The sequence below is a fragment of the Leptopilina boulardi genome, unplaced genomic scaffold (assembly GCF_019393585.1).
Source record: "Leptopilina boulardi isolate dan_hultmark-lab unplaced genomic scaffold, ZJU_Lbou_2.1 LbouV2_126, whole genome shotgun sequence".
Classification (NCBI taxonomy): Eukaryota; Metazoa; Arthropoda; class Insecta; order Hymenoptera; family Figitidae; genus Leptopilina; species Leptopilina boulardi.
Genome location: NW_026137670.1, coordinates 1,002,880 through 1,016,042, shown reverse-complemented (window position 1 = coordinate 1,016,042; position 13,163 = coordinate 1,002,880). Strand labels below are relative to the sequence as shown.

At 31.1% G+C, this 13,163-nt stretch overlaps 1 protein-coding gene across 2 annotated transcripts in view; it reads right to left on the bottom strand.

Moving 5' to 3' along the window:
- Positions 1-13,163, bottom strand: part of LOC127291196 (putative transcription factor capicua) — a 58,930-nt gene that overhangs the window by 8,365 nt on the left and 37,402 nt on the right. The window contains exons 2-21 of one of the 2 annotated variants that reach the window (XM_051320145.1): positions 9,960-10,255; positions 9,350-9,795; positions 8,718-9,273; positions 8,400-8,642; positions 8,174-8,285; positions 7,850-8,056; positions 7,653-7,768; positions 6,556-7,574; positions 5,920-6,151; positions 5,181-5,261; positions 4,167-4,441; positions 3,652-4,062; positions 3,268-3,559; positions 2,849-3,159; positions 2,346-2,577; positions 1,935-2,123; positions 1,440-1,706; positions 1,117-1,312; positions 830-1,041; positions 237-722 (exon numbers count right to left, since the gene is read on the bottom strand). In XM_051320145.1, coding sequence (XP_051176102.1) covers positions 237-722; positions 830-1,041; positions 1,117-1,312; positions 1,440-1,706; positions 1,935-2,123; positions 2,346-2,577; positions 2,849-3,159; positions 3,268-3,559; positions 3,652-4,062; positions 4,167-4,441; positions 5,181-5,261; positions 5,920-6,151; positions 6,556-7,574; positions 7,653-7,768; positions 7,850-8,056; positions 8,174-8,285; positions 8,400-8,642; positions 8,718-9,273; positions 9,350-9,775 — 5,863 coding nt within the window. In that variant the 5' untranslated portion in view covers positions 9,776-9,795; positions 9,960-10,255. The remainder of the gene's footprint in view (positions 1-236; positions 723-829; positions 1,042-1,116; positions 1,313-1,439; positions 1,707-1,934; positions 2,124-2,345; positions 2,578-2,848; positions 3,160-3,267; positions 3,560-3,651; positions 4,063-4,166; positions 4,442-5,180; positions 5,262-5,919; positions 6,152-6,555; positions 7,575-7,652; positions 7,769-7,849; positions 8,057-8,173; positions 8,286-8,399; positions 8,643-8,717; positions 9,274-9,349; positions 9,796-9,959; positions 10,256-13,163) is intronic. The other variant, XM_051320146.1, reaches the window with a different exon arrangement.

Sequence of the window (13,163 nt, the reverse complement as noted above, 5' to 3'; positions counted from 1 at the left end):
GCTTTAATACCTTTAGCAGTTATTACTTTCAAGCCACCATTGACGCCAATTGGATGAAGGTGTTCTTGAATCCGTCGAAACTAAATGAAATGACAATGTTGATTAAATTTGGAAAAAATATATACAATCCAGTTTGATGTTTTCACTATTTTAATTTTGATTTTCAAGAACATGGCAAAAAATAAGATTGTATTTTAGTGTTGCAAAAAAAAAAAAAAAAAAAAAAATTCACTTACCAGAAATATTAGGTGATGGTTCAGAAGTGGGCAGAGGACTCACAAGACTATTGGCGCTCATTGGAGTTGAATTAGATTTAAGTTTTTGTCTAACTTCACGAATTTTTAATTGCAAACTTGTTTTACTTGGAAAAATATCCGAATGTTTCGCCTGAAATGCAGAGGTAGCTTGCGTTGATGGAAAATAACCATTTTCTTGAAACAATTGCATAACAAGTTGTCGTCGTTGCTCTAAAATTTTCCTATGACCACGTTCATTATCACTTCTATTGACACCAACATTTGTATTTCCACCTACACCTCCGCCCGGTGTTTTTGGTGTTCGCGGTGATGTTGCATCAACATCACCCAAAATATCCGTACTAGCTCTATAAGCATCAACATTGAAATCCGGTCCAAAGAAGGTATTGCCAGTTAATTTTACATTTGTTGTTGATTTTGATGTCGCTGAAACTGGCACATCGGATTCCATTTCTTCCTCGTTAACTAATTTCAAAAAAGAAGAAGAAAATTAAAATTATTTCAATTTTCTTAAAATAAACTACTTTTTTTTAAAAAAATATATTTTTTTATTAAAGAAAGAAAGAAATTACTTGAAGCACGATGAGATCCTGATATAGATTTTTTGCGATAACTTTGCAAGGATGAGGCGATATTGGAAGAATGTAAATTTGCAGTGACGGGGCCATGAGCCGATGTTCCGGCCGATGCGTTCAAGCTAATTGCACTAGGACTTTGGATATCTTCCGGTTTAAATTCCGGTAATGATGAAAATTTTTCTTGGAAATTGACTTGCTCAAGGACCCTAAAAATATTAATAAAATTATATTATAACATTTGGTTAAAGATTAAATGTAAAAAAAAAAAAAGAGAAACATACCTATCCATGCCGTCTTCGAAGTTTTTCTTGAAGAAAGAACCTTTTTTTGTTGAAGGTGAAGGCGATGCGAGAGATTCTGACAAATTTTGTTGTAAAATTTGCTCCGTATTTTGGGACGAACTATTAAGTGATCTATTGTCTGAACGTTGAGACGTTAGAGGCCCATGATCTCCTGCATTTGATGTGGGAGGCATTGCTGTTTTACAATAAAATAATTAATTATTAGATAAATAAATCAAAATTTCATAATTTAGAAGTTTTAATTTTATTAAATTAATTTTTATGTTATTTCAAAAATTGTAAAAAAATTTATTGAATTATACCCATTGATTGTCTCCTTTGTAAAGGTGCTCGACCAAGTTGTGCAGGTGTGGGCGCTAACATAAAAGTTCCTTTATTGGTAGCAACATCATTAGCAGAACCCATTGTTTCATCTACAGTATACGATTTATTAGACGAATGATCACCACCACTTCCGGAATTGCTATGAGGAGTATGGGGTGTATGAGGCGTTGATGGTGGTTTTTGTTTCTCGATAATCATCAAATTGTTCACAGTATCTTTTCTCTCTTGCTCTTTAATGTTATTTACTGAAATAAATTGTTATTTTCTAATTACTCTAAATAACATACTTTCAAAAACTAACAAAAATTCACTTTTTATTATTATTAACATTTAAATTAATTTACAGGTCATAAATAATATTCTCTATTGTTTCTTATTAATTTGTTAAAAATTTATTATTTATAATTGTATCGTTTAAAAATGATTTATTATTAATTTTATTTTAAATCATTAATTTGGAAAAATATACTCACCATACGTTTGATTGTGATTTTCATTTTTCTCGGGTTCTGCGAGTCTAGCGATTGAATGACCTATTCCTCGATAACTTGGAGTACTGGGATTTGATGTTGAAACAGGATATGATTTACTAACAATAACACCATGGGATTCTACTTTACCGGGAATTAGATTTTGTACAGATATGTTACGTCCACTGGCATCTAAAAAATTTCAATTTTAAAATCTTAGATTTTTCTAATTTCAAATATTGAATTATTTTTTACGTGAAAATTCTTTTCTTTAAGGGAAATTTCGAGTTTTAATTAAAAAAGAGATTTTAATTTTTTAAACATAAAATCAAAATTGCAGAAATAAAAGAAAATTGAAGGAGATAATTAATATTTTAAAATAATTAATTTATAAAGTGTATTGTAATAAATTACCGGAAATTGGTATTTGAAATCCGCAATACATTCGTGAATGAGGTCCAGCTGGCCCAATATATTGTGCAGTCTGTTGAGGTTTAGAAACAGTCACAAGTTGATCATGATCAACCAATGTTAAAGTGAGTGACGATGGATAAGTTGTTGTTGTAATTGGTTGTCGATGAACAGTGCCTAAAGGTTGTAATGGCTGCTGTTGTTTTAACAGAGCCATCATGGGTTTCGATCCAATCTGTTAGTATCCGTTAATCATTGTTTTTTTTTTTCAAGAATTTATATTTTTTTCAACTCAGTTTTAGAAAAATATTTTTTGTACGAATTTTAATTTAAGAAAAAGAAATCTTGTTTACAAAATTAAATTTTTGTAAATTTAAACAAAATTAAAATTACTTTACTTTGAAAAGCCTTTTTAAATTATTTATTGTTATAAATAATTTGAATAAAATTCAAAATATTGAAAAATTCAAAACTTAAAATAATTAAATAATTGATTTTAAACTTACAGAATGTAATACTGGTGCAGCTGTGAATTTGTTTCTTCCATTTTCAGGATGGACATTGGCAACAAGATTGTTGACAGTGTATTGTGTGCTGTATTGTTGTTCGCTTTTCACGGCTTCCGGTTTGATGACTTTGGGCGATACGGGCATGGTGATGAAAGCTCCTCCAGTTGGTTGAAAGCCTGACACTCCTGTGGGATTGACGGGACTGTGATAAGGATATGTGGTCGATAAAACGGAAACTGTGCCACCCTTGTCCAAAGAAGCATGATGATATTTAGCTGTTGTTTCTATGCTCGTTGACGGTAGACGTGCTGCAATTAATTACTTTTTTCAAATATCTTTCTCCAAAAGATTTTTTTCTTCTTCAGTTTGAAAACTTTCCTTGTCAATTAAATTAATACAAAAAAAAGAAAAATTACCTTTGATTGGTTTTGGCCTACAAGTAATGTCCGTTTTGACAGCATCCGATTTTTGTCCACCTGTTGAATAAATTTGCATTTTTTTCTCAGGATCATCATCCTGTCCCTCATTGTCGCTGTCAATTAATTTATCCTTACATTTTAAATCTATTTCCGGTTGAGGATCTTCACAAATAACCATTTGATCATCGTCAGAGGCGTTTGCCTCTTCCTCCTGTTTTGTTTCTAATTCTGTACTTTCAACATGTAACGTTGCTTCTGGTATTCGATGAGTACTGTACGACTGGCTGACCTATTAGTAATAAAAGAAATATTTTTTTTTTAATTCAAAATTTCAAAAATTTTTTTAATAACAAAAATTTTAAATATTTTTAATATAATTACTTCAACTGTTGGATTTTCGTTGTAGATAGAATTAACAGGCATTGTGACATCATCATTTGCTCTTGGTGTTAATGGAACATCATCGGATGGTGGTCCAGCATCTGTTTCTTCACCGGTACTATTTAATTTTCCTCTTTGATCACCACCCTTAAAACTTGTTGTCGATGATTTTCGTCTATCTTTACTACACCATTTCCATTCGGGATGCGCTTTAAAATGTGCTTCCTTTACTTCTGAGGCGAGATTGTGATATTTTTGTTTCTCCTCTGGACCCAATGCGTACCACCATTCGCCAAGGATTTTCGATACCGTACGATTATCCTGATTTGGATGCCTTTGATGTACTACTGCCCGATGACGTTTCGAGAATATCATAAATGCATTCATTGGCCTACGAATTCGGTCTTTTGTCTGTAATAATTCGAAATTTATAAAAACAAAATTCCTTAATATTACAATTTTTTTAATTACAAAAGTTTGGCAGTAAATTGAATTTTTTTTTTTGAAAAAATTACCTTGAGCGGACTCTGTGGTTCTTTATTATGCAAAGAGCTGAGGGATTGACTACGACGTTTATTGGCATTAGCCTCGATTTCCGATGGTGTAATGGGCGTGGGCTCAAAAACATCGTCATCTTCTTCCTCAGCTGGGGTTATTGGTTCTGGTCCAGGACCATCTTCAGGAGGATTGCCAATTGTCATTGGAATTGGCGGTGCACTCAATGGTGGACTTAATGTCGATGGAGGTGGACTCACTTCTGGTTGATCCAATACTGTCTGCCAGGAAAAAGCTGCAATGAAGTTTGGGAGTTAGTTGCAATGAATGTTGTTAGTATTTTTTTTTACAGGGCAATAGCAGCCTATTCATGAAAATAAAAAAAAATAAAAATACAATTATAATTGTTAACTCGCGAGTAATCGACGATAACTGCAACGCTGCTGCTACAACCCTGAAGAATATGATGAGTTATTGTGCAAAGAGTTTTTTTTTTTCAATTATCGCTCTCTAGTGAAAAATTCCCTTAAAATTAATTTTAAAAAAAATTCATTATTTATTACTCTATTTATTATTTTTATAATCAGTGAATGAAAAAAAAATTGAAAAATTTTTGTCAAAAATTTATTAAAAATAAAAAATAAATATCAAGAGCGATAATTTGAAAATAGTGGTTAGTATAGAAACATTAATTTTCAGCAATCAAGCGATATTATACAATTATGCCTTGCTAGAAAAAAAGGGATAATGAAATGAGGATTAGATTAAGAGCATAGGTACTCGAAGATTTGTTGTAACAATGGTACTTTTTTTTCCGATAAGATTTTAAAATAGAAATAGTGTGTGAGGTGAAACAAACTCATGCAAAATATTTGCTTCAAATTTCAGTTAAGAATAGTAGAGATGTACTGGAAAAGAAATTCTAAAGCTCTACATTCGACTCCAAATAATAGAATACCATTGTATATTCTCTTTTTTACAACACATGCTTTCATTGCGGTCGTATGTTTTCTTTTCATTTTGGAATTCCAAACCTTTTTTCCAATTGCGTCCTGCACTGTTGAGAAATGTTGGGGGATGGGGCTGGTATGCAGAAGTAACATCATGGCTGCCATCTGTGAAACCCTTACCATTTAGTTAAACTCGCAAAAAACATGCGGGTTTTTTTGTTTTCAATCAAATTCCGTTTTTTATTATTAATTATGTATTATTATTTTAGTTTATTATTATTAAATTGTTAATATTACGACACGAGGTTTTTTTTACAATAGTGATTCTTCGGATAAAAAAAAAAATTTCTTGCTCCCAATTATTATTGTGCACTGATTGCGGTGGTGAGAAAAAAATATGGTTAAAGCTGTTAATCACAGATTCAATTGTCAGAATGTTAATAATTGTTTGTGTAATAAAAACAGGTGCTATTCTATTAAATGTACGAGCATAAAAAATGTGCATCATTATATATTTTATCTGTAATTTTTTTTGTAAAAATGGAAATATACGAGCAGACTACAAAAAGAAATTTCATTCATAAAGTCAAAAACTCTAAAAACATTTATAAAAAAAAATAAACTACATGCTAACATTTTATTAATAAATGCTCTAATAAAATTATATTTTTGCAAAAATTTGAAGAAACAAAAAAATTAAAATATAAAACTTGCCAAATTCTACACTACCACTATAGTGAAGGATAAAAATAAAGTGGCAAAAATTTTCATAAACGAACAAACTGTGAAACAAATTGTTGCTATTAATGAAAAAATGACTTACATAAAACTCCATTATTCTTTGTGCTTTCCTCACGTGGAAGTTGACAAACACTTTTGGGTACTTGAATTAAATGAGGTGTTGGTTGTACAATGACTTGTTGATAGACACTTGTTGGAGTGGAAATATTTGTAACAGGCGCCGTTGTAGTTGCTGCTATAACAACATTCGCTGGTGGAGGTTGAATCCTTTGTATATCCGTATGAACAGGTATGTGAGGAATTATTTTATTCGTCTGAAAAATTCAAAGTAGGTTTTAGTTGACTATTTCCTCATTTTATTAGCTTATTTTTTAAATAAGTACTTTTTTTGCAAAAAAAAAGATAGGATTCGATTTACTTTTTAAAATTTAATAAATTTTTAGTAATTTAAATAATAAAAAACTAATATATATAATAAAAAAATCAAATCATTTTTATACCCAGAAAGAAATAAAATTCTAAAAGAAAATACTATTACTTTGCTTTGAATATATTAAATCAAATTTTATTTTCAAATGAATGGGATATTTTTAGAAAAGAGCATATTAATCAAGAAAGATGTGTGAAATGATTGAAACTCAAAATAGTCGAATATCGTTGGCAATAATCCAAACACAGTGAGAGAGAAAGAGAATGAGTGAAAAAAAAAAGTCTTTACCTGTTGTACAACTGACATTTTCTCATGAACGGATGATGGAGCCGCCGCTGGCGATTGTGGTGGTGGTTGACACTGGATTTGATGTAACGATGGAAGAGAGCCAATTGGATTAATTAAAGAATGACGATATTTTTCATCTTGATTGACAACGTGCACTGGTGACGCAACTTCCATACTATTTTTTATAACAAAATACTTTTTTTCATGTTGCTGCATTACGTAGAGTGATTGTGATTGTGTTTGAGGTTGAGCATAATCAACGGGTTGTTCTTGAGTTTTATGTAAATGAGTTAATGGAGTTTGTGGTGGAGGTGCCGTCAATGGAACATGAGGCGAATGTGGCTGTTTTAATAATTGATTTTGCTGTTCGGAAATGTCGGAATGTGTCGGAAATCCATTATTTGAAGTCAGTGCTTGTTGTAGTATTATGCCTTGTTGTTGTTGGTGTTGTTGTTGCTGCTGATGCTGTTGATGCTGATGTTGTTGGTGTTGCTGTTGTTGATGCTGCTGATGTTGCTGTTGTTGATGTTGTTGCTGTTGTTGATGTTGCTGCTGTTGTTGTTGTTGATGTTGTTGTTGTTGATGTTGTTGAGCAATTGACGTGACAACCGAAGGATGTCTCGGCGGTGGACTTTGCTCTGACCATGAGAGCGATAAATTCTGATTGGGCATTCCACGTCCAACTGGGGAGATTCTTATAACACTGGTTCCTATACTAGCTGGGGCTGGAGCAGTCGGTGCCGGTCTATTTGGTCTCACCATTCGATTTGGTTCCGGCTTTATCACCTGTTGCTGGTATTGCACCAAAAAATTTGACTGTGTTGGCGAATGTTTCCATTTTGCACTGGGGGATATTAATGGTGTCACATGATGTGCCGGACTCGAGATTGGCATAAAAACATTGTTCTGATTCAGGCCCAATGCCGGTACCGGAGATTGATTTATGCACGGTGATATTGATGATTGACCCGTTGGCGACGAGAACGCTGGAGTCGCTGATCTCGAACTTCCTAAGGATACTGAAACAAAAGAAAATTCATAAACAACAAATAAATTGGTAAACAAATAAAGGTAAATAAAATGGAAAATAATCTTACCGAGCATATTAGCAGCTTCAGTTTCGTCTTGATCAAATCTGCCAGCTATTCTTCTGTCTCCATAATTTGGTGATGTTTCTGAATCTCTTGAAGTTTCTTCTCCGTCAACTCTTCCCCTAATAAAAGAGAAAAAAAAATTAAATTTTCGAAATGCAATTACATAGGTGAATTGATATTTGAAAATTTTAAATTCTTACCCAGGAAAGGTATTTGTTGGTCCTCTAAGGCCGGACCCTTTTAGACTAAGATGACGAGAGCAGTAACCTCGTCGTTGGCTCTCCTTGGAACATCCTTCTTTCGAACAGAGCCTTCTCCACTGCTTGCCATTGTATTTTTTCTTAATTCCACTTGGAGTAACTACTATATCACCCTTTTTATATTTATGTGGCGTTGCCGCCTGAGATCTGCAAATAAAAAAACAAGATAAATATTTTTAATTCTTTGTAAATAAATTTACATTACAAAAAAAAAATGATTCAATTTAAAAATTAATTTGATATTTTATCATTCTAATAAGTTACCTGGGTGTAGCAGCTTGAGAACGAGGAGTTATGCTTCGTTGCTCAACAAGACTACTAGTACTACCTCGACTTTGCATGCTACTTCTTTTACTGCTTCCCGACAATTTTGCATCTGCAAATAATTTCATTAAATACATAATTAATCAGTGAAAATAATTTTTGTTTTAGAATTCAGTAATTTTTATAATTCTAATTCTAATTGAAAATTTTAATTGTTTAATCATACCTGCATCCGGAAATGCAATATCTTCTCGATCTAAATCATCTTCACTCTCAATATCGTCATACGGCCTAGTCCCATTACTAAGTGCTGCCGAATGAACCGGTGTACTTGTCAACGGCATAAGTGGACTTGTAGCAGTAGTTCTATAATAACTACTCGTATCGCCATGTGTCGATACATGAGACGTTTGCTGATGCGAATGCAATTGTAAAATCGTCCCTGAAGCATCCAAGGAATTTCGATAATCTATTTGAAAAAAAAACAATTAATGTAATTAATGAAAAAAAATAATAAAATAAAAACAATGGAAGATTTAAATACCAGTCGATGATTCGCAGTCTTCCATTCCCTCTTCAAGTTCATCCCACCATGGTGGTTGCACCAATCTTAAATCAGCACGTTTCACAATAAAACTGTCACTTTGATCGTCGTCCCTTGGTATTTTAACAACAAAACCCTTTGGCCTTGTTAATATTTTGCACACAGTCCCTTTAACAAACATATTAGTCATTGCGTCAATGTGACAATTTGTCGTTGGACATCTGACGCACACTTTTGTATCTATTTTCACTTGGCCCACTGATGGGCTTGCATCGCTTATCACATCGTACTTGCCAACGCCAAATACATCACTGTAATGCACTATTTTTCCTTCACCATCAAATTCAATCCGAACTTCACCATGACTCGCGCTACGTATTACACCAGGAAAATAACGTGAATCTCTTAATGCTAACACACGATGATTGCACCACTCGCTGAGATCAATTCCGACGGGATGTGGCCGTGGACGAGAACGTGGCGATTCATCACGTAATGAATAATCCACTGCTGTACTCTGTGGAGGCAAAACAACCACCGACTGGCCTGAGGTTATCTGTAGAAAAAAGAAAAACAATTCTCTAAATCGATTCGAATAAAATGACATAATTTGAATAGGTTTAGAATTATACCTGAAAGCATTCTTGAACAGGTACTTGTTGAATCGGCGAGTGTTGCCGTTGAGGATGTTGCAAAGACATTGTATTTGAATGAATTGATGACGATGATGATGATGACAACGACTGATGACAGGATGTATAACTGATTGGTTGATTATTGGCGCGTATAATCATATTATTAACATTTGCGGTAACATTGCTTGTCTTATCCATTTCCTCAAGTTCTGATGGATCAAATTTTCTTTTCTTCGGTAATTTCTTGGCGCTGATCGTTGGATCTGATGGATCACGTTGGGGAGGCGGTGGTGGCGGGGGTGGTTGATCAGCGGTACATTTTTCATTAATCACCATACCACCCCCGCCAGTTCCATATTGCCCCCCACCACCAAGGGGGACAATATCCCTCTTCTCATGCATCTCAGGATGCGCAGTCAGCATTTTGCCCGCCTCACACTGCTCTGAAAAATTATTTTCATTTACAAATTATAATTTCTAGCTTTTTTTTTTTTTTTTGGAAAAATCTTAATCAGAGATTTTTTTTTTTTTTGGTAAATGATTTGCGAATTAAGAAATCGGTAGGAAAAATAGAATAGGGGGATTGATTTATGACCGATATACTTACAATCGATATAGATGAGAGGAGGCTGTAGACCGGAGTGCGGTAAGTTGAAGGTGGGAGGATGATGGCAACGGCTGGGTGCATACCTTAGCACCCGGCTGTCGGGGACGGGATGTGTTGTGTCAGGGCTCACACTTCTTGGCTTATCTTGCAAAACGGTTGTTCCCTCTCCCAGCTCCAATTCTTCTTCTTCTTCTTCTTCTTCCCAAACCCAGCTGCCGAGCATCCTCCCCCAAAGATTCTCTTTTTAGTCCAACACTTCCTCCTTCTTAATTTTTCTCACTTTTGTCAACAGTTTCCTGAAATAAAACAATATAATGTCAATTTTTTCTATATAAAATCGGGATTTCAAAATTTTTAATTTAATTTTTTTAATTTTTAATATTAATTATTATTAATATTTTTATTTTAATAAAAATAAAATAAAATTTTTAGCCTCTTTTTCTTCAAATTGGATTACAAATATAATAAATTGATAAAAATAAAACAAAAGAAAAAAATTATTAATTCTCATTGTTGAGAAACGTGTTGCTAAAAATAAAAAATGCTAAAGGATACTTGGGTTGCAAATCCCCTTGCACTGAACACAGAAAATTCTTGTATATATAGAAAGAAATCGTCAAGATATATAAAATATAATTCGCTACTGAAAGGAGATTAGAGATTTTCGCACGCGAGATATAATATTACGAAAGTATGTAATATTACAAATGAATGACGCAAACTCCACTAGGTGTAGAGTGAGAGAGACCATATTCGTAGGCGTATATTACCTGGCATAGTATTAATTATAATAAGTTCCTATGAAGTGTCAGAATGTCAGACATCCACTCGCACGTGTCATAGACAAATACATGTAAGCATATTTATTATATATATACAATTCCTTTCATTCTGAAAGACTGAAACTTTGCGCTTGCGTATATATGTACACATCAGGTAACTTCTTGCATACAGATGCACAATATATAACTTATCAAAGAAAATTATATCTTTCTTTTTTTTTTCTTCAAATATTGTTTTATAATCTAACTCTGTCATACAAATAATACGATAATGATACTTTTATCAAACATTTATTCATTGAACTAATTCACGAATAAACATAATTTTTTTTAATTAATTAATTAATAATAATTTTATAATTAATTAATATTTTAATATCAATTTATATTTTATAGTTATTATTAATTGCAAAATTTCTAGTGTTGTTTCAATCTATCATTATTTTAAACTGCCAATTAATGACACAATGATTTATTGAAAATTCGTGATTAATTGAAATTACAAAATAAATTGTAATTATGAACAATCATTCATTGACAATATTAATAATTATAAATTTAAATGGTCATTGATACGAAAATTAATTATTAATATGGAAACTGTCGTAAAACAAAAATTTTTTTTTTTTATTTGATTTTAATAAAACAATTTTCCTTGGACCAAATAACATTTTTATTTATGTCAAATAATTTTTATTTATATCAAAAAAATTATTTAAAATAATTAAAAATTGTTATTTAGTTAAATATAATTTTATTGAATTGAAATAAATATTTGGTTTGAAAAAAATTCTCTGGATTTGTAATTGTGAGAATCAATTAGTATATAAAATATAAGATAAATATGCGTCTATATTAGCAGTGAGAAAATGAGGAAGCGTTTTAATATGAACGTCAACGCGAGAGAGACGAGTTGAGGGAGTAGTGCATCGATTGAAAATCGCACATATATATATGTATATACAACATATAACAATCATGCGGGTGTTTATTGTATGAGTCGAACCTCAGAGTTGTATAAGCGTGCGCGCGTGTATATTTGATTCAACGCGCCACGAGAATGGAAGGGGTTATGTAAACAGTGCCGTAACTTTACAAACTTTTCTTTGGGTGGATGGGCGAGAACCATTAAAAAAAAAAAAAAAAAATTAAAAAAACAAAAAGACTTTTACATATATAATTATAAATATTAAGAAAAAATCTGAATACATATAATTTAATTCTGAAAGAATTAAAAATTAAAATTAAATTAATTAAACATAGAATTGAATAATAGAAATAATTAATAAAACAAAGAAAATCTTATTTTAAGGTAGTAATACAAATAATAATAATAACAAAGACAAATTATTTTTTTTTTTATATAAAAGCAACTGAATTCAAGAAACAAATGTCTTGAAATAAAAATTGTTCTTTTACACTAATTTTTTTTTTAATCACAATTATGATTATGTATAATGATTTATTATGTATATATGAATCAAAATTCAAATAATAAGCGGAAGAAAAAAAAAAACACAAAGTTGGTAATGACTTTATAATTTTTAATGAAAATAAAATGCGCAAGCGCCGTTGACTTTATCGCACTTCAGTTCAATGAAAAGTTTCAATGATTCATGAATTTTTCAATACTTCAATGAAACGTTTCATTAAGTGACTTCAATACTACAATACACCTAAATCCCAAATACTAATTTTAAGACAATTATCTTTCAATTTAAAAAATTCATTCAAAACAACTTTTTTTTAAATACATAATCTAAATAGTAATAATAATCCTCCTCATTATTATTATTATTTTTATTATTATTAATATTATTTAAATTATCTGCAGTTGAACAATAAATTATAAAAATATAATTATTATTTATTTAACTCTTTAGACAAATGTTTAAATTTTTTTTCTCTTATTAATATATAAAACAATGCGACTGCACTATTTTTTTTCAAATTGGAGATTACTTTAAATAAAAATTTTGTTATCTTATTTCTTTCGGAGATAAAAAATGCGCAGCAAAATTAAAAGTGTTGAAAAAGATAATAAGGAATTATATGTTTTTTGTGTTAAAAAAAAAAAAAAAAAATTAAAAAATTAGTTTGTCCCAAATAAAAACAATTGAGAAAAATAAATTCATGAAAAAAAAAAACAGTGTAACCTTCTGATTTCCACTTGATGAAGCATTTTACCTTCGCCTTTGACCTTTTAAACTCTACAAAAAAATCTAATTTTTTTTTTAATTTAATTTAAATTTTAATCTATAATAATAATTATACCGTAGAAAACAATTTATTTGTTTTAATAAATATTCTAATTCATGGAATTGAAAAAAGAAAAAAATATTAAATAATAATAATTAACAATAATTAATTCCGATAATCGAAATTTAAGACAACTTCCACTGATTTCGAGTTTAAAAAGAAA